The sequence below is a fragment of the Echeneis naucrates genome, chromosome 8, assembly GCF_900963305.1.
Source record: "Echeneis naucrates chromosome 8, fEcheNa1.1, whole genome shotgun sequence".
Taxonomy (NCBI): domain Eukaryota; kingdom Metazoa; phylum Chordata; class Actinopteri; order Carangiformes; family Echeneidae; genus Echeneis; species Echeneis naucrates.
In genome coordinates, this window is record NC_042518.1 from 15,631,120 (window position 1) to 15,653,377 (window position 22,258).

The window sequence follows — 22,258 nt, forward strand, 5'->3', positions numbered from 1 at the left end:
GTCCTGTTCTTGCGTCTGCCTGCAGCATCTGATCGCTCTATGTCAAGCTTCTAATCTCTTCAGATTCTGACCCTGAATAATTTAAACCAAGGCTGTTTCCAAAGACTAAAATTTAACAAACTGCATGATTAATTTTGGTCAAATGTGGGAAGTCGGTGAAGGCTGCATCAGTCTGATCTCAGAGCTGCAGCTGTGTGCTATTCTTTGGAAGTTGTTGTGTGCTCTTTGGACTCTTTGCGTCATTGCAATAGGCTTAGCTGTGCATGCGTGTGTGTGTGTGTGTGTGTGTGTAGGTACAGTACGTCTTGTTGTCAGCTCTTTGATGGACACTGGTTGAGTCTTTGCCAGTGCTGCTTTGAAGCTGCACCCAAAGTAGCATTCAAGTCAAACAAAAAAACAAAACACTGTATATGAAGAAAAGGCTTTGGCTCTGATCAGTTCATCAGTTCCTGCCTTTGCTCCTCTCTGTGTCTTTGTTGACTATTCTGGCTCTTTGTTCCTTTTGCTAAGTAATAATGAATAATACAACAAAGTTGCTCTCATTGTATCTCCTTTCTTCTTTCCCCACTTTATACCAGACAGAGGAGACAGCTTAAGCTCCCTCAGCATCAATGATGTTTACATTGTTCTACACCAAGAGGACTCACTTTACAAACACCAACAAGCCAGACTGCACAGCCTAAAAGTTTCTTCAGCTGTACGATCCTTGAAGAAAATATATTCAGACTGAGGGAGTTATAATTTAGCTATGCCCACATAGCTAATGTAGGTATGAACATGTTATAAGTGAATCTTTTGTTCATCATGGCCAAATCACAACACAATTTTTCTCGAGTGCTGTTCAAACAAAGCAGCTATACCATGTATAAAATTCTACAAGTGGCCCCCCTGGATGGTCTTCTATGTGCGTGTCCTCCTACAGGCCCAGGTCCTCTACGAGAGGCTTGGGAGCCTGAGGCTTTGAACTGCTCCTTGGACGGCTACTGCTGGTGTGCACTATGGCAGTCACTGGATGATGGCGGATGATGACTTGCCCTGCCTGCTAGAATCTTACATCCTGATGTTATATGCTGGATTGTCGAGGGGGGCCTCTATTGATCTTGTGCTCAGGGTCGGTTCCTGCGCTGCCATGATAAGTGCTTCTGACGCTCACTTCCTCCGCCTCCTTCTGCTTCATGGTCAGCTCTCTGAATACTAAGCTCTCTGCCTGCCTCCACCTGCCATTTTGTTCACAATGATGTAATATTATGAAATTACATTTTAAATCATATTAAGGATGTCTTATTTCTTCCAACGCTAATTAACCAGTTTAATGACCAAACTGCTCAGCGCGGTGACATAGTGGTTTGTGCTGTCGCCCCACAAGGAGGTTGCGGTTTTGATTCCTGGCCTGGGGCCTTTCTGTGTGTCTCCGTGAGTTTCCTCCCACCATCAAAAGACATCATGTTTGGATTAGTTGGTGATTCGAAATTGGCTGTAGGGCTGAATGTGAGTGGTTGTTGGTCTCTGTATGTGTCTCTGTTGTGGCCCTGCAACGCTTCCATGGTGTACACCGTCCTTTCCCATTGTGAGCTGGAACTGGCTCAAGCACCTGACGTGACCTGGAAACGGATAAGCGGTAGAAGATGAATGAATGTTCATGCTCCCCTGGAGAAGAATTCTAATATCTCTGCAGACACAGGGGGGTTCACACTAGAGGCTTTGGTGAAAATGTCTCAACTGTTAGATATATGGATACAATTCTTCTACCATTATTTTCTTCTTATGTCTGGATGTTTAATCTTGTATGACCTTGCAGTTGTGGTGTGTGTGATTGTGTGGCAGTCTCTCTGTTGGTGTGTTTTGGCCACAGTGACCAGTCATGTTACTGGGTCCATTTGTCAGGAGCAGCAGTGTGAGCTGCAGGGCTGACAAGAGTTTAAGGATGTCCCGCCGGGCTGGGCTCTGCTGCTGCCAGCAGGAGAGGTGCTTACTTCAGAATAAGACACGGGTGGATATCAGGATTACCCATAATGCCTGCCACATGCTGTCTAGCCATTTAATTGGTGATGTCAGTCTGTGGGTGTGTGTAATTAAAGACTGGCCCAGAAAAAAACAGGGTGCCTGAGTGGAAGGAGTGATGCAGACAAGACATTTTATCCACAGCTGCTTCACATATACATTTGCATTGGAAGAACATGAACCCTGTTCAGTAGACAGGACAAACCCTCCCGACTTAAGACTGCGTACCACATGCTCTTCAGGCGTCAGCAGTCTGCGTGTTTAATACTGGCCTTATTGTGGCCCTGTGATCGTCTCACAGATTAAGCAGTGCCTCCACTTCTTATTTATTTATTCTTATTTATCTGATGGGGGGAATGACAAGTGCTCCTAAATGAATAAACCAGAAGACAACTTTGCCCTAAATTGTACAAATGTGAATATTTCTTTTAAAAGTACAAGAACATGCACCTTTGACTTATTACCTTAGATGAGTGGATAGATGTCACACTTGAGGATAAAATAAATTGTATCTTACTTCATGCTGATCTTGTACTGAGCATTCCTGAGCAGCAACCACGCGGTGTCTCTGCTGCACTGCCAGGTCTCACCACAAGGTGTCAGAGTGGTGATTTATTCAAAGATTCTCACATTGTTCATGTGTATTAATACTGTCGGATCACAAGAAAAAAATAAGAACAAACAACAGCAGCTCAATGAAGACTGCACAGTGAAGACAACAGACCAAAAAGTAAATCCACTGATGTAGCCATAATTTAGACCCAAAAACACACACTTTCAGACACACAGCCCCGACTCCAAGCGACACATCAGGCACCATGTTCGCTCCACAAAGCTGTGTGTGTATGCCTGTAGTAGGGACCCCCTCAAGGGCTCTCTTTGCACACACACACACAAAAACCAGACAGCAAGTAAGCTCATGACCTGCACAGTGCTGACCAAAACATGCTTGTCTGAGCCATGTGTCTGACGCGTGCACCATGATCATGTTGTTGTAAAAAGACTCATATTCAGGATTTATTCACATCCCACATTCACCTTTAGGCGACTTTGCTATTCAAACTGGCAGAGGTTAGGTGAGTTTCAGAGCACAACATTTTTTTTTTCTGGCAAGTGAGGATATTCTGTGAAAGTGAAGACATTTCCCTCCACTATGGCCTTCTGACATATTTTCTAAGGGTCGTTTTAGGGTTTAGACTCAGTTTAAGGGTTTTGGAATTTTAATTGTGTCTTCCCTCTCCAAGCTCACCGTAAGAAGAGCCGTAAGAACTTGTCACGGGCAGCTGCAACTTGGCAATATCATTCAACAACAACAAAAAAAAAAGTGACATTAACAGGATAGAGTTCGGTCCAATTTTCTGTGTCTCAAATGGGAAATGGAACATAGTGTGTGCTTGAGTACTAATCCTTAAGTGAGCATTAGAAAGAGCTTTAGACAGTGGAGGAGACAAATGAAGTTCCTTAATTTCAAAATAATACTGAACACCATCAGAGATCACTGTGACTTTTTAAGGCAGCTATTGGGTTATTTATGATGTTGGATTGTGGCCATGAACGTAAGCCATAAAGAGTATCATCTGGAAAAAAGACAAAAGTGAGCAGCTGTTACTCTACTAACTGAGAGGGATTACAAAATCATTACATAAGAGGATGTGAAAGCAGCATCGTGCATGTATTCAGGAGCTGCTGAGCACCAGCAGGTCATTTTACGGCAAACATAATGATGACGTTGTGAAACTCAATGAAGTGTAACTCCACCTGCACTTGGCTCTCTACATGAAGCTTCTTTCAGCCAGTGCTGGAGCAGAAAGCAATTGCCTGGTCTGTGTGTACCAGCTCCGCTGTGACGCTGCAGCGTTCACGACTGTGACAGAGCAGAGAAGAGCGGAACGGTAATTTTGTCTGTATGGGGCGGGGTGGGGGAGCTGACAGTGTCCTGTGTTTGTTAGGGTTTACACAGCTCCACAGACTACAGAACAAAGCTCTGCCATCAGCACTGAGGCAATCTGGCTCTCTGACTGATGGCCAGACAGCCCTGACAGCTCCATTTAATCTAACAAATAACAGCCAGCTCACTGGCTTTTTTCTGACCAGATTTGTGCATCTGTGAACCCATTCTGCCACAGCCGGGGAGGGTTTAAGTCATCTGTGATATTTGCAGTATGTAGTTTCATCTATCTATCTATCTGTCTGTCTGTCTGTCATATCAGCAGCTCTGTGAGACTACATAAGAGTAGCAGTGTTTATACTGAAGTGCTCACAGTGGCAATGACTTTAACATTTACAAACCTGGATCCATTACTAAAATAACCAAGACTTACTATACTAACATGCAGGTAAATCATTTCCTGCATTCTCCATTTTCGTTTAACATGTTAGCATAAAACCGTAGAATTTATCTAAAAATCTGACACTGAGTTTGAAAAGTGAAGCCAATGCTGGAGAGCCTTAAACCTGCTTTCTATTTAACGACCATCAACGACCATCGGGGGTCGAAGGTTGTTAAAAGAAATCAGATTGTATGTGAAAATGTCCCTACTTCTCACTTCATTTACACTGAATGTTTTCCTCATGCGTTTATGGTCTCCGTCTCTATTTTAAAGTCTTCTTCGATATAACATGATGTTTATTTTTTACATTTGGGTCCCATTCAAGGGAAATAGATCATAAAACAGGGGTTTTATTAGCGGGTGGCTACTTTGTGATTGACAGACTGTACTACACAATCAGTATACAGCACAGATCAGCTCCCCAACTCCTCCTCAGTTCCACCTTCTCCTCCAAATATTGTTTCATATGGTAACAGAAAAACCTAGATAGCAATAATCAAATAACAAATTGGAGGCTTCAAAGGACAGCTCATAAACCGATGGATGATGACATGATGGTTTAACTAAAACTTGATCGGTTGCCTAGCACTGATGCACAAAGCACAGCTGCATATCAAAGAAACTAAATGTTGAGCCAATTGGCTATTCTAAATGCAAGCTTGTGGGGTAATAAAAGTAAATGTTCATCCTGTATCGACCATGAAATTAGAGATATTAAATTTTAGGAGTTATGGAAACTTTGACATGCTGGTGGCACTATAGGAAATGTCAGATAATCAATAAAGGTATTAGGGTTCATCCTCTAAATGGCAATGGCAATTCATAAAATAGTTTAAGAGGGCAGAACAACAGACTGACAAAACAGTGACTGGAATATAAATCTGGGAGTACAAAGGCAGCTTCAGTCAGTGAGCTTTGAATTCTTTGCAGGCAGCTTTTGCTTTGGAGGAGAAAAATGTTTGTCCGTGATTTGAACACATTTTATCCTTCTCTCTGCAGCTTCCCTGATGATTCCCACTCAGATAGGTCAGTGTGGGCTGAGTTTGGATGATCTGTTGCAGGCTCCTGCTGCGTCTGGCACTGATGAGCTTATATCTATGTGGGCAGCTCTTGGACCATATGTTGCAAAAAAACAGTGTGAAAGTCCTAATTCCCACCCCAGGCATTATGTAATGACTTTGCCAAAGGGCCCCCCTGCTTGTCAATCAAGGAAGTAACATCCTGGGTGGAAACATCATGTTACCAAATGGGTCTCAACAATGGCCAAAACTGTTTGACTATCTACCAGATACTCTGATATAGATACACCATCAGATTTATGTTCATTCTTGATTTGTCCGCCACTCAATAATCCTGTGTTGACGATTGTAATGTGGATTAGAATCAGAAATAGTCGGTTTTGTCTGATCTGGTATTGCACAAACCCTTGAGCTCAGCCGTAATGGAATAAAACTGTTGTTTCTGGAAGCACATTGTTGGTTGAGTGTGTTGAGTTGTTTTGGCTCCTGTGAACATACATGCTGGCTGTCATGCTGGGTCAGGGGGGGCTTTAACGGTTTCATTCGCAGCTGACAAGCTTTGACCCAACTGCTTGTTCCTTAATTTTTCCACCAGGCCGGGTCTCTCTTTCATCCAGAGATTCACAAGAAACCTGGCAGGAAGGAGTTTTCTGCTATGTTAGAATTAGCTATGAATTCTGTCCAGTACAAGTTCAACATTTATATGACTGGAGGAGTGACAAATATGATACTTAAAAGTGTATGACAAAAATATGCATTAAGCTGAATAAAAATAAAACTACAACATATCGATAACATGAAGTAAATGTAATGTGATGAAATGGCAGTTACTGTAGCTGATAAATTGGCATTAATTCTATTGAGGAAAAACATAATACTTCTATACTAATAATATTCTTTAATTAAATGTTTAGATTTGAATAATAAAATACCAAAAAAAACCAAAACTGGAAATTTGGTGAAGAACAATCTTTTACTAAAATGATGATAGCAAAAAAAAAAGACTATTAGTTACTAAGCAACTATTTTTAACAACTTCAAGTATTAATTGAGAAAAATTCCAAAATAAGTTCATTAAAATAAAATGAACAATGTAATGCGGAATATCTGGCAATTTTGTCCTTGAGGTTAATATATAGCTCATAAAAAGAAAGACATCGTCTTACATCCTACAAAACTACAATACCCAGCAGCCTCTGAGCCTGCGCAGACTCAGTAGCAGCCTGATGGATGTCAGGAGGATGCAGTTATGTGTTTCACAGCTGACTTTTCCATTTCCTTTCTGTAAGAAAAGAGAGAGAATTAGAGAGATATAGAGGTGAACGGACAACAACCTCAGCTAATCAACATTAGTTCATTGTTTTCGAATTATTCTTCTCAGATTTATACGGAACTCTAATAGATTGATATTGAAAAAAAAAAAGGTACAAACTGGAGGCCTGAGGAAGGAGACGTTTTGTATGTTGATAATATATTAATTGACAAATGAAACATTGTTTTGACTTGGCGTGAAAATGCTAATTTACAATTGATATAGCTTGTAAATTATCTGACAGGAAATTAGAAAGACACTGCAAGAGGAAAAAAAAAAAATATCCATAGATGAAATATGATGATAGGATTATTTGAGGACAACCCCCTTTTAAATAAGCGTATTTTTTTATTCGCTTGTAATATAACAACATTTTTGTTCACATGCCAGCTTTTGTTGAAGCAAGAATATTTTTTTTACAGTTTAATGCAGATTTCCATGGCTGGCAGTCACATAACTGGCAGTCACATAATATCTCCTCTGCTCATCTTATTTCCTTCACTTTTTATGCGTCAGCTTTTGTAATGGCACAAATAAAATGCATATCCAAAAAATGAGAAGTGCCAGTGCCGTCACATGGACAAAAGTGACTGACCAGAAAAATAGTTTAAGAATTCAAGGAAGGTTTATTGTCATTGCCCCAGGACGTACTGGATGTGGTACATCTTGGGGGAAAATGAAATACCATTTCCACGACGCTCCCCGAGTGAATACACATAAAAACGACTTAAGACATATGTTACACTGACTATATTTAAACATCACCAAATAAACATTTAAACGGCAAACAACGTTTAAATAAAAGCCTCATCTGTGAGATGAAAAGATGTGCAATGACACAGGTACATTCTTCTGTGAGTAGCACCAGATCTCAACAGTCCTTCTTCAGGTTGGGACTGTCAGGCCATTTAAGCCTTTAACGAATACCTCAAAAAAAAAAAAAAAAAAAAAAAAAAACATTGCTTTTGTGTTGCATTGCAATTAGTTTGAGTGTGAAGAGCTCAAAATGAAGTGTTGGCTGTAACTAACCCTTTAATCTTCCTGTAAAGTTCAGTCTTTCCAGCAGCTGGACCTTCTCTCTGTGTACTGAGGCCTGTGTCGCTGTCTGTGGTGCTGAGCCTGGCCTCCACACATCCCAGCTATAATATTCAGATGGAAAGACCAGGTCTATGTTAGATCCTGGCTCCAGGACCAGGACTGGATCCCGGCTCCATTTGTCTGAGCAGAGTCCCTCCGCTCTGCCAGCATGAGCAGCAGCAGCAGCAGCAGGAGGAGGAGGAGGAGGGGCGAGAGGGAAACCCAGGAAGGGGTTACAAATATCGCGTTGCTGCTGTCGCCCCGTCTCCACATCCACAGGATTTGAAGGTGTAGGAGCGACTCTGGATGAATGAAACAGGTTAAAAGTTTAAAGTTTATGTGCTTTTAAAGAAGGACTTGTCCTCTTCAACTCCCCGCTGATGCTTACCGGAGCGGACAGGCTGCTCGGCGGCGGAGCGGCGACAGTGTCAGCCCCACAGAGCTGCTGAGGGATGAAGCGCGCCTCCGAGCAGGCCTGCTCAACTCCGGTGCAGTAGAGTGGAAGATAATCGTCTGGTTGTGTTGAACACGCTGTCCTTTCTAACTAAATGTGAGGAGAAGCTCACGTTTGTTCGGGAGCGGGGGTGGTGGTGGTGGTGTTGTGGAACGAGGGAGGACATTGGGAGTGTGCGTCCGATCGACGGACCCTTTATGGACGTTGCGTTTCAGGCCTGCGGTCTCTCTGCTGGACGGCACCGACGCGCAGAGACCTCTGGCAAAATGTCAAGGATGCTTCGAGAGGGAACACAGACGGCAAACACTGTCCGCACCGAGACCCAGAACGCGGGCTGAGACTGAACCCCTGTCGCCGCTCTCCCCCCTCTCTTTCGGAGACATCGCTTCGATCGGACAGAATGGGACGGCTCCACATGTGTGTGTCCTCCCGGGCTGCTTCGACGTGACGCCAGGCTGCCTCTTAGGGTGTGCGCCGGGACGCCGCCGCCGCCTTGCAAGACTGCTGTGAGGTGAAGCGCCGGTGGATGCCGGAGCAAAAAAAAAAAAGAAAAAAAAAAGAAAATCCAGATCAGTGAGTGGCCAAGAGATTGTTTTAGAGAGGGGGGAGTCCCAGATCTTCGCTAGGCCATGGATGACTCGGGAATAATACGGCGCAGGAGGCTGCAGGTGAGGGTGACCATACCAACACAGCTCTCTTATTGTTTCCCCAGTCAGTCATGTCAGGACACAGTGTTCAGGCTCATCCATGTCTCTGTCCTGATCAGGGTAACTTGAGTACTCCAGTGAATTCACAGTTTTTGCTCAGCAGACTACACACAGGCCTCACATTACATTACTTTGATAACGCCTTTGATGGCCAACTCATATCTCTTACAGTCACATAATAGCCCAGCCCATGGACACGATAAGAATATCACACTTCACAATACGACTTCATTTGTCTTCCAGTCATGTTCTCCAATAACCAACCAAGTCTGTCTGTAAAACACGAAACAGTCAAAATTAACATCATCGATGACTTCAAACAGCTTGTTTTAATTCGACCAACAATCAGGAAGCCAGTCTCCTGGTGTTTCAGGCTGGGAAAGTGGCAGATCACCACATGTGGCTCATTTATCAGAGTAAATGCTCATTCATTTTTGCTCAGTCTGCTGATGAATGTATTGACTGAGCCCTGGCAGCATTTCCGTAAGTCCATAGATGAAGAATTGTTTATGTCTACATTTTCCCTTTGGACCCTTACAGTCCCGCAGGAGGTGAGAGAGGAGGTGAGAGCAGCGTGACCTCGTTCAGCCCATATTTTGTCTTGTAAACAAATTTTCTGTAATACGCAGAGTACTTAGATATGATTTGTTGAGATGTATCACTGTAAAGCTGATTTTAGGATCATCGCCGTCTTTATTTTGTGATGAGTTCCTAAAGGCTGGCTGCGTTGAAACGCTGGTGATGAATATGCACTCATGCATGCTGATATGGTCTGTTCAAATGACTATATGCATCCATTATGAAGCAGCCTGCTTAACCACAGGTCATACACCCCCCTCCATCTTTGTGCCATTCAGTCAAGTGAACTGAGCAGAGATGAGCAGCCAGCAGGCCGGGTGGAGTACAGCCTCCTGTCAGCTCGTGTGCACGCAAGCGAGTCTGTGTGTGTGTGTGTGTATGTGTGTGTTTATTTCCATACATTCACAAATTTTAATTGCATCATGGCGGTTATGGTCGCTGAAGAAGAAGAATTGTCAGCAAGACCTCTGAGCTGCTCTGAGGCTAATTGACACCTATTACTCTGAATGGAAGGGGGTGGGGGGACTCGAAGGGAATCAAGGGAGGATTTCTAGAAAGGTGTGTTGATAGTTCCACATCTCATCATCCCCACTGGCCAACTCACTGTCCTGCTGCTCTGCTGTGATGTATGACAGGCGCTACAAGGGCATTAATCGTCATATAGTCAGACTCACCAAGTCACCGGCATTGTATAGATATAAGCAGGTCAGCTGGGGGATTTAGTGTGTCTGTGTCTGTGTGTGTGTGTGCATTTAGCTTATCTGCGTGAGGTTTTATGTCCACGCCTTACCATTATTTGTGAGTGTGTGTGTGTTTCTAAAATGTTGTGTGTTGACGGTTGATTGGCAGTGCATGTCCTTTTCAACAGCCTTGTTGCTCCCCTGGGTCTCATCATCCCAACCATCACGCTCTCTTTCACACACACACACACACACACACACACACACACATCTTCTCTCACCACCATATGGTGACACACCCTTCATCCCCTGGCGTTGGGGTCAGGGGTCACACCCATGATGCATTGCTGCAACATGACTAACATGAATGAACGCATAGAATGAACATCTGCAACCCCCCGTGTCTTACTGACACGTCTGTACTGCCATGAGTAGCACGCATGGAAAACATCTAAAAACAAATTCACCAGTTGTGTAAAATCTTAATATATTACAGTCAAACTAAAGTTGAATTTTGCCCAAGTCTTTTCAAGGACACGTAAATTGATACTGGAACTATTTTTTGCTTACAAGTTAAGTGATGAGTGTGAATTTTCAGATATCAGAAACAAAATGAAAAGCAGTTTGCCTGACACTTGTGCCTCATCCCCGCCCCTCAGCTCCTCTGCCTTTTCCCTGTCAGTTGCTGCCGTCGATGATGAGTGGCCTGCTCTTGGCAGCTTGACTGCTTTGATTGATCCCTGTTGTTTGTTTCCAGGTCTGCTTTTTTGTTGTGTCCACGAACTGATTGGCCTTAGCAGTAATGTACTTTATAGGCATCCGGCTCAGCGAATGCCATTTCATTAATGCAAGGGCATGTTTATTTCTTTAGAGCAGGCAAGATGACTTGAAGGGCACAGCAGCAGACATCCTTTTATGGCTAGTGTTCATATTGCAGGAGAACATGTAGCAGAATTCGCTGGCTTTTAGAGTCTAACTTACCACCTTGCCACCTCGATGAAACCGCCCCTGACTGACTGGAGAAGAGCAGCGAGCCAAATGTGTTGTACTACTATCGTATTGATGCAGAGTCATTTTCAAATTACATTAATGATGTCAAACAAACATCTGGACGCTAGTTTGAGAAGATCAAGAGCTCATAAGCGATATAATCAGGAACGTGATGTGAATTTTCAACAAAACCTTTGACTCTGCACATTCAGCCCAAGGTTCAATGAATAAGCAAATGTTGCACTGAGGTCGACAGTAACTCAAATCACGAGGCAGCCATAAAAAAAAGCCCCTGGAGTGTGTCCACAGTCAAATGCGTCTAAACACACACAAGCAAACAGAGGGACATAAACATATAAGACTTAGAGGAAATTGTATGAGTAACAGTTGAACCATAAACAGGTTATTTGTTGTCCAAGTGAATATGCTTTGACAGAAATAGGCCACCTTCAGGTTAGATAGCAAAGCATTAAAATGGATGTGTAAGCTTTAGAAGTAATCTTCGGGCAAAATGCACATACATAGGCTCACAGCTAAATCACTCTCCAGTGAAAGTGTTTGCACAAGCCTCCTCTTTTTTAACACGCAAGCAGATCACATACTCGCGCACAGTCCCGGGACTAAAGCGATCAAACGTTTATAAGCACCTACCTTACATCGCTCCCCCACAGTAAGTAGCTAAACCTGGATAAAAAGAGCAACTCTCGCAAATATAGTGTGGAAGTGTGTTGCTGTCTAATCAGAGATCAGTGAGCATGCCGTGTTTGTGACGGAGCCTCCCATCTGTTGTCATCCGCTCTTTCCCACTGCTAGACATCATCAGCGGAGCTCAGAGAGCACTTAGCTGCATGCCCAATGACACACCAGCCACAAACACTGTGTTGTTTTGTTTTTTCGAACAATCATTCTGTATGCAGTGATGTGGGAAATGCAGCCATGCAGCAATGATCAATAATTGTGATTTTCAAAGACATGAATTATCCCACCAGAGTATTTAATCTTATAAAATATATATGGGGCAAGGATCATATTTCCTCAATAATGTGTCATCTGATGAATGTTTTCTTGTACAAAAATGGTGAAACTGTGACTCACAAAAGGCAGATTTAGCAACACACCAGTGCGCTCGTCTTGGCACAGTGACGGCTGACAAAGTCTACATTAGAACTGGGAAAATTAGTTCCCACATTCTGACCTTTTACAAATTAAAGTGGAATTGGGGATTACGAGAGACATTCAGAAAAATTATATGTGACAGTAAGAAATGTAATACAATTTCTACTAGGTTAATAAAAGCTGTATCCCTTGACAATATGATAATTTGCCTAGCTACCTTTCCTTAACGCTCGTGCAGAATCTCAAACAGCAGAAGAAGTTATAAGAAAAAGCGACAAGCATCACATTTGCTGCAGCGTTCCTTTTTCAGCCACCAATAGCCGGCTGCACTTTGTTTAAGGTGCCAACTGGGTCTTTTTATTGCCTAGACATGCCTGAACTAGAAAGAGCTCAGCAGAGGGACATCAGGCAGACAGTGAGCAGATGTTCATAGGTCTGCTTTGAGGTATAAAAGAGGTACAGAAGGCTGCTGTGCTCCAGTGGTGGGTCCAATACATTTTGATTTTATTTTTGTAGCAGTTCTCTAAATGCACCTTTCATTCAAAAAATGTGACAGCACTTTAAAAAATCTGATAAGTTTATATCTTGCTAATATTTGCGTAGCTTGCTAATATTTACTAATTAGCTTTACTACAAATTACTGCTGAGTCAGATTGGCGTGCCAGTCATGTCGGGTGAACTTTGGTCGTAAAGCAAATTATTGGCCAAATTCAAACTGTGGCCTAATGGATGAAAAGTCGGGCGGTCACAAAGCTATTACATTTCATCCAGAGGGAAACATGAAGGGTTGTAATAGTAAGATATTTGCTCCAAATCATAAATGTCAAGGTCATGGTGGCACCAGAGGACATGAAAATGGGTTCAGCAGTCATTAAGATTCATCTTCTGGACACCTTTTGTACAGACCCTCATTACGTTCAATCCAGTGGCTGCTAAGACCCGTGAATCAGGGTTTTGACTTAATTTGACTGAAAGAGCAAGCTCAAGAGCAAACTATTTTCTGTTGGCCTACATGAGTTTCATCTTTTTGTAGTGTAGAAAACACTATAAAATAAAAATCTTATCAGATTGTATTTGGAAGAAATCTCATTATAATTCATTAACTATGGCAATATCTACTTAAAAGAAGACATTGTCTTTTTCTTGCTGGGTCAGACTTTTCTGCTGGTGGAAAGTGGTGCTTTGGCTTGGTCATGGACCCGTGACCTCCCAGCCACAGCGTTGGTGCCCCCTGTAGCTTATTGAAAAATATTGACGTGAAAATAGACAGGTCGTATTTGATTTAGGTTTTTGTGGTCATGATTTTACTGGGTTGCGTGGCTGCTCTGTGACGGCTGTCTGGTCTAGTTTGGGGCTTGTTTGGATAGTTAGTCCTGTGAGCTTTTCCTGATGCTTTGTGCTCTTGTAAGTCATCTTCCTTTTTGCTCTGAGAGCTCAGGGTCAATTAACCTGATCAATGAAGGACAAAGTGAAAAGGGATCAATGGGTTGAATATTCAGTCGTCCTCTTAAAGGTGGATTTGTCTCTTCTAACATGTAAACCCTGGGGACATACAGTCAGATAACGGCACAGCCTGGAACTGCGTTAGGATCCAGGGGGGAGATGAAAATTAGATGATGATTTTCTTATTTTCTTCTCAGTTGAGTGTTTTCCGCCCGCCTCAGCATGCAGCTTTCTCCTCTGGAGATTATTGTTCACCGGGACATAGACTTAACCTTGTGGATGGCGTGCGACAACATAAAAAGGCTCTGCAGGGTTGTAGGTTCATCCTTGCACTGGCAGCCACGCTATGATACATATGTTGCGCTTCAGAGATCAGTCTCTGCAGGTGCATGCAGTGTTCGAGCTCACATACACACGCACACACACACACATTCTATCTTAGGTTAACCTAATAATTGCTCTGGCTGACAGTTAGCAGGCAGCAGGCAGTCAACACAATGCTAACAGCACCTTAACAGCATTACCCTGCGTGTGACAGGAGAACGTGTGAAGCGGCTAATGCCTTATTTTCACCTGCTACTACACGCAAAGTAGCGGCTCACATCTCAGGCAGCATTTACTGTTCGTATGACACAGATGGTGCTGAAGGCCAGCAGACTCATGGTGAAGGATAGCGCTGCAGCCACCCCACCCCTTCTTCCACCTCCACCCCCTCCTTCTTGCTCTATCTCAGTGGGCAGGCTTTTGTAAAGAGCCAGGCAGTGCTGGCATGAGATCTGGCTCTGCTCACACTGTTTTCATTTGGTGCACCAAGTGTCTGCTGCTGTTTCAGCCCAATGTTCCCTGTCCATCTGGACTCAGGAGAGGGGAGGAAAAAAGAGAGGGAGGGGGAGGAGAGAGAGAGAGAGAAGGAGGGAGAAGGGGGCCCATGTTTCGGGTGAAGGCGGGGTTCACCCTGGACAGGTCTCCAGTCCATCGCGGAGCCAACACGTTGAAACAGGCAGAGCCGAACAACCACTCACTCACACTCTGACCTGTGCAATTTAGAGTCACCAGTTAACACAAACATGATGTCTTTGGACGGCGGGAGGAAACCCACACAGGCAGAACATGCAAACCCCTCACAAACCCACAACCTACTTACTGCGAGGCAACAGCGCTAACCACTATGCCACCGTGCTTCCCAGATTAAAAGACACATTTTTTTGGAAACAAACATAGGTGTAAATACATAATGTGAAAACATGATAACAAACATGGTAAGTCTGACTCATCACCTTGTTGGTCTGAATTTCCATCTATGAAACTTCTCCCGACCTTCAGGAGGCTTCCAAAAGCCCTAGGTCATAGCAATTAGCACCACCCTGCTTAGCTGCTGCTGTGCATGTCAAGCCTTCTTCTTTTGCATGGTACACAAGGCTTAACAGCGCTACCAAGAGCTGTAACCACTTGAAAATCTTGCAGTGCTGCCTTTGGAGAGAAATAGATAGGTCATTTTGCTATTTAACAGCCAGAGAATTTATCGAATTTATCCGCTGAAACTGGATCTGAAATATCAACTGGCTGATCAGCTGTAGCCAGCTAGATCATTTTGGATCTTTATGTCGCACTCCACACACCTGAATGCGTCTGAAATGCATCCTTCTTTTTGTTTTTTTAACCTGCTGTCAATAAATTGTATTTTTCAGTGATAATGCCAGCCATTAAAGCCACAACCGATTTTTTAGATTTACTTTTTCATTCTGTAAACTGACATTTTTGTCTGCCTGATGAAGGGTTCAGATTTCTTTGAAGAAATCTCTGTATTTGTGCAATTAGACACATTCACTTAATGAAGGAAAATGTTCTCAAAAGGCTATTAGTGATTTTAGAGGGAACCTCTCCACATTTTAACACACATAGGTCAGTTTCATTAGTCATGGAGAGGCGCCTACGATGCTGACTGTGCTTTGTTAATGAAATTTTTTTCATCAGTCATTTGTAAATATGTTTGTATTTTTCTGTACCTGATCTCTCCTTTTTTGTGTGTGTTTTTCAACTTTATTCCAGAAGGACTTGCCACTGCCCCGGAAAAACAGCAGGTGAGTGTTACCTCCAGTCATTCTTCACTCTGCTCTCTGGCGAGAAACTGGGTCTCTCCACAAACAAAACAATTTCACTGAGTGGGGCTTGTGTTCACCATCAAAAGGGTCTCTCCTCTTGAGCTGACATCAGCGTGTGAAGCCTTCCTGGATGAGCTATTTGGCATGCTGTGCTTTAAACACTGTGGGTGCTTCAGTGGTGCTTGTGGTGTGTGTGGTTCTGTGAAGGATGAGGAAGTCGGCTCAGACAGAAGCTGTTAGAAAGCTCTGAGGACTCTTTGGAGGTGCTTGTGGTGTTGAGTGGTTTGGTCCTTGTGCGAAGGAGAAGGTCACATAATGGATGCTTGGGGTCTGTTGACACTCTCCATGGTGCTGAAAAACATTCTGTCCCCGTCTTCTCTTCCTCTTTTGCACCACTCCCCGTTTCACCTACTTGCCCTTCTTTGCGACATCCATTCCTTGATTTTCTACTACTGTTGAAACACATAGTTTCCTTAGTAATCAGACCCTTTAGACACACAGGCGACAAAACTGAAGAGAATTAACTGCATATAACATCAAACATACCCATGTAATTCAATTACAAAGCAAAACAGAAGGAGTGTAAAACAGTGGACGAATTAAAGGAGAATAGATGAACATGACAACTAATTATTTTTTAAAGAATGTATATTAAACTGTGAATATACTCGTGTATAGCCTGCGCACACTACACTACTAAATCTTGATAGGAAATGTGTTTTTTCTTAGCATATTTAGATTCTGAATAAAAATACAATTACTGAATTAAATGTGATCCATTATCATAGATGAAACGATGAAATGGTACATAAAGTTACAAATAATGGCCTCATCCCAGCTGATGTTGAACTGATGGTTACTTATCATCACTGATAATAATCTAATAATATCATGTGTAATAATGCATGCCAAAGATGAGCCAAATAAATATTTTACATGAACAGCCCAATCCATCATCTGTGCTGCCCCCTCCTGAGTCATCATGGGTAATCAAACATGAAACGAAGCAGAGGACTAACTGTTTTTTCATACAGTCCATTTCGTTGCTGTCTGCCTGTTGCTTTTCCATCCTTACTTTCTTAACTTTACCACCGTGCCCACTTTCTCTTGACACCGCCCATTTTCAATCAGTCTGTCTCTGTCTCCTTCACATCAAGTCCGCGTGTCTCCGGAGGACATTATCAGCCTACCATCCATTATAGATGATCTCAGTGCCTTTGGCCTCATAGTCACTCAGTCCACTGGATTCATTCATGGGTAAACACAACATACCCACTCAGATTATGTGTTTGTGTGTTTCTTTTCTTTAAGTCTTTGATACCATTCAATATCTGTTTGCAGTTATGCAACAGTCCACATGACCTTGGCCTTTCGTGATTTCTTTACTTTATGCCAAAATAAATCAGCCGCCCGTAACGCTCCCCTTCATTCATTTGTAGCATTCGTAGCCTGCAGACAAAGCTTTTCATTCCCCATCAGGTTCTGTAAGTGTGTAGACAGAGAAAAGCCCAAAACTTTGCACAATTATGTCACAATATTACACTGTGTACCTTAGCCTTGAGAAAATGACCCACAATCCCCTCCCGTCTTTGTTGTTCCTCTCTAAAAGACAGACCCACCCTTCCTCCCTCTTTCCCTCCCTCTCTGCTGCTCTCTCTCTCTCCTCCCTTTGGTTCTTGGCCACACTCGCCCAGACACCAGTACACATCTAAAGACTGAGGGCGCTACGGTGTGCGTTGCATTGCAATGACATTTTCTCAGAGGCCTGCTGCTTTGTGACCGCTCCTCCTCACTGCTCAGCTGTTGCTGCTGCTGTTGCTCAGGGCTACGCCTGGATACAAAACCAGCATCATGTTCCGACGCACCAAAAGGTACAGCAAGAGACAGGAGATGATGTTTGATGATGCAATGCTTTGCTGTCTGTGTGATGTGGGGTGCAGTAGGACCGGGTTTACCTTTCACTCTCCCCTCGCTCCTAATCGTAGATGCTCAGTGTCGTCCTCTGTGTTATTCTACACTCTGCAGGATATGTTACCGAGGCTCCTGTTGATTAGTGTTTGTGAAATCAAATCCACGTTTGCTTGTGTGTCTAACTTGGTTTAGGTATCTCCTGTGTTGTGCTGAGTATGCATTACTGATCGCACTGATACTGTCGTTGCCGTGGTAAAGGTCTGAAGGCTTATACGTAGGCCAGTTTGAAAACATTACAACACTCTGATGTGAAAACCAGTTGTTGACATGCACTTCTCCTGTGGTATCTCAGTGGTTTATGGTTTGAAGTAAAGTGCACAGAGACAAGCATGTGTCCACTTCTTAGCCTCAACAGCAGCATCATTGGGAGGATAACTGGTTACTCCACCCCGATATACATTTTGTGCAGCCATTCGTGGTTCCCAGATGTTGGTCCTGATGACTTTGCAGTTTCCTTAGCAACACAATGAATGTTTCTTTTAGTGGAATGTCTCCATAACTAACGGATCAATTTCTTTTATTGACATCAAATGCCTGTGGAGCCACAAAAGACTTTACACAGCTTTCTTTTCATCTGGCCAGCAGAATTCCCAAAGACTGTGTAAAGATTTGGATTTTTGGAAATGGTGTTCAAGTTAACATCATTACATTTACATTCGCCTCGCTCACCACTTTAATTTGGTGCAAATTCTTGCAATACTAATGAACCTCACCATCAGCCTCAGCTCTACGTGTGTTTAATGCTAATTGGCAAATGTTAGCATGCTAATATGCTAAGCTAATATAATGAACATTGTGACTGTTTAGCCTGTTTGATATCACTATGCTAGTATCATCTTCAGTATGTTCAGATTAGCATTTGACGTTGTAAATGGCCCGACGGACAGAATGATTCATAGTCTGAGTCGGCTATTCAATGATTACATCCAAGATGAGTCAGGCTGAGCCACAAGTTGTCGAGAGTTTGATTCACTGGTGAAGTGAGATGTTTTCCTGAAGATGAGTGATCAGGTGGGCTCGTTTAAAAAAACCCTAAATTTTGCTAAGCAGCCATCCCAACCATCTGCACTCGCCCAGCATTATGAATTTACTTCAAAGCATAGCAAGTGAGAGGAAAATTTTCTTGCAGGGTTCAGTAGGAATCACATGATCACATCTTTTGATGGGCAATATGAGCAGTGTTTTTTCTTTACGCTTATAATTGATACTTTCAATTACTCTGATAATAACAACTGGAAAATCCGAGCTGACATTCAAGCGCTGGGGGTTTCCTACTCGGCAGTGGCAGCAGTGGATTTCATGCTGAGTCTCTCACAGTGACTTCATTTTCCCCTGCTGATCAGGGATTAAACCAGCTTCTATTACAGCAGAGACTCTTGCTATAGCACACCTGAGCCCAACAAACAGACAAACAGATGGATTTTCTTTTTGTGGCTGCTACATCCCTTCAGTGGTGCTCAAACCCAAGAAATTTCTTCTTCTTTTTTTTTTTTTTTATATCCTGCTATGTGTATCGAATACAGGATGGGTGCAGTGTATACAGAGTGATTTGTCTTCAGTTGCCTACAAGCTTATTACATGAGCAGCAAGCAAAGTCATAGCCAGGAAAGAAAAGAGGAAAGGAGGAAGGGAGTAAGCGATAAAGCGGATGAAAGTGAGGGAGATAGAAAAGAGGGGAGGGGTTGCACAAGAGGTGAAAGAAGGAGAGAGTGAGATGGAGTGCTGGGCCCTGGGGTGATATCTGTGTCTGCTTTTCCATTAGGGACCAGTTCACTAAGGTTACGTGAGCAAGTAAAACATGCATAGCCTACTAGCTCTGACTGCCTCGCTCTTGCTCCTTCTTTCTTTTTTGTTCAATCGCTTTTACGTCTTTCCACTCGCCACTCTTTCATTCATCCCCCCCTGTGATCCTCTGCATGTCAGAGGAAAGCGAGAAAAGATCAGAGCATTAGTTTTAAGTTAATCTTGAGTATTGAGTGCCTGAGTTTGCCTGTGCATTTGTAGGCTTCGGTTTGTTCGGTTGTTTGTGTACCCGTATTCCACTAGTGAATAGTGATCTTTATAATGTCAGTCTGTAATATAGTTTTCATATCTTAGAGGCCAGTGAAACTGTGTCTTTTTCCGCCAGCTGGAGTGTTGAACATAGGGCTACAAGATTGATGTTCAAATTAATGTTTTTTAAAGCATTTTCAAAACTGGAAAACGAAGAGTAGGGCTTATTAGTTGGTCTACTCTGAAATACCAGAAGAGATTTAGTGTTGTTTTGTATCTTGCTCGTGTTATGTTTTATTTTAAGTTAGTTGGTGAAATCTCTTCTTATGGAGTCATGTAGATATACTCATCACTTGCATACATGAGTCTTTTTTTTTTTTTTTTTAAACCAATTCATACAAATAATGTAATGTTATTTCATCCGTTTCCTGACAGCTGACAGAATGAAATGGAAGTGGCATTTATACAAAAGTAAAGTTGTTCATCTGTTCAAGGAACCTATTGTGTTAAAACAAACAAACAAATAAAAAAAGCATTTTGATGTTGGGTGGAGCTAAGAGGACCAGAATGTAGCAAACGTCAACTCGCTTGGATGTTCAGAAAAAGGGAGCGACTTCAATATGCGGTAATGGAAGACGACGAGACGTCTGATGTAAGACTTTTTCGTGAATGTGTGTTTCCCTCAGGTGCTCTGGCTCAGGTGCATTATGCTGTGGGGCGAACGGTCCACACACACATTACGCACAGTTTTGTGCCTGAAGGCAATCGCACTATCCTCACATGCATATCACCTTAACTCAAACAGTCATGAGTGGCTCATCCTCTGTAACTAAATAAACCATTACACTTCACTTAACCAATTATTTACAAACCAAAGGAGGTCAGTGGGAGGATGGGGCACCTGAGTCGGACGATAGAGTCTCTCCTTCAAAGTGCTGCCGCCCTCCCCAGGAGGAGCGCAGGGTCCAATTCATATGGGCTAACACAGCAGGTACAAGATCTCCCATTAGCTGCTGAATTCAGTCAAGGGCAACATCTTTCCTCTCCTGTTATTATAATGGGACTCTTATTCTCTTTGATCCTCTTCCTCCTCCACTTTCTCCCTCTTGGGGCTTATCTTACAGGAAAGCAGTTTTGAGGACACAGACTGCTGGACAGCACTAAATTTAAAACCTGTGCTTGATAGATATTGCATCTGTCAGCTGCTGTGTAGTCCCACAGACTGAAACAGTAGATTTGAGAACATTAATGGAAAAAAAGAGAAAACAACAAGAAAATCTGAGGGGCTTTGAGACCCCAGAGACCTGAGGATATTAAATGAATAAGGCGAAAAGGAAGAGTCTTGGTGTCTGTCTGACTTTTCTCCTTGCTGTTATGTATCAGGCCAGGGAATGATTTTGACATTTAACACGGTGCTCTGTGCAGTCGGGTGGAGATCTGATGGAGCTGAGTGAGGACAGTGTCCTGCCTCAGGCCCTCACTATGACCATTTTAGTGTCCATCCTTCCTTTTACTGCTGCTCATGTGATCCAGTGGACTTTATTGTAAAAAACACTTGGCCAGGACGCACCAGTAGGATTTAATGCTGTACACTGCTGTCCAGAACCCACTGGCTTTAGTGGATTAAAAATAAAAGTTTATATCATTGTTGAATCAATAGCCCTAAACTTAATTAAAGGAAAATGTAACATCTGAAATAATCGATTAATGGCATAAGCCAGAGAGTTGGGCTGCTTCGTCCTGCGTTGCAACTGTTGGTGTTGCAACGAGTATGTGAAGAAAAGCCAAATTCACAACTAGCACACACACTATATTTTACCATAATATTGAATTACCTGGATACTAACAGCTAACATTAGTAGTTTGGACCTGTTTTATTGGGTAATGGGGACGTCTACACTCCTGATACAACATTGTGTTCATTAATTTAGCTTGAAACATTAGCTTGCCCTTATTATAAAAGTCAAACATGAAGGTAAAGATGATCTTTATTGAGCTATAAACAAGTATAAGCTAAGGAGCCAAATAAATTGTATTGTATTTGAATAAAGTAACAATTTGGTCCGATATATCTGCTTGATTATATTGGCTCCACACTGAAAGAGGAGAACCGTTCTGGTTGTTTATTTTCATATCTCCATAAAAGCTGGTGAAGGATCCTAACTCTCTGCTGGTGACGTGCAACTTTCAGCTGTGGTGCCATTAAGTACATGTCTTTTTCCTTTTTATTCTTGTTTTAAAATGAATGAATTGGAAACAGCAAACAATCAATTCTAGTTGATCAACTCTATAATAATGCTTATACTAAATTTAAGAAAAGCTGCTTTTATCTGCCTCTGGCCAAAATTACTGCTGTCATTATCACTGTGGTGTGTCAGATATATGACTGTGACTATAAAACTTCTCAAATGCATGAACCATGAGAACATCGTCCAGATGTTTCAGTCTCTCCTCATACATTTGCTCTATACAACACGAAGAACAA

General features: G+C 42.6%; 1 protein-coding gene across 1 annotated transcript in view; it reads left to right on the forward strand.

Annotated features, from left to right (window-relative positions):
- Positions 1-8,726: 8,726 nt before the first annotated feature.
- LOC115047824 (microtubule-associated serine/threonine-protein kinase 1-like) overlaps positions 8,727-22,258 on the forward strand; it is a 34,367-nt gene continuing 20,835 nt past the window's right edge. The window contains exons 1-2 of the mRNA XM_029509014.1: positions 8,727-8,861; positions 15,758-15,789. Of these exons, the coding sequence (XP_029364874.1) occupies positions 8,823-8,861; positions 15,758-15,789 (71 nt within the window). The 5' untranslated portion in view covers positions 8,727-8,822. The remainder of the gene's footprint in view (positions 8,862-15,757; positions 15,790-22,258) is intronic.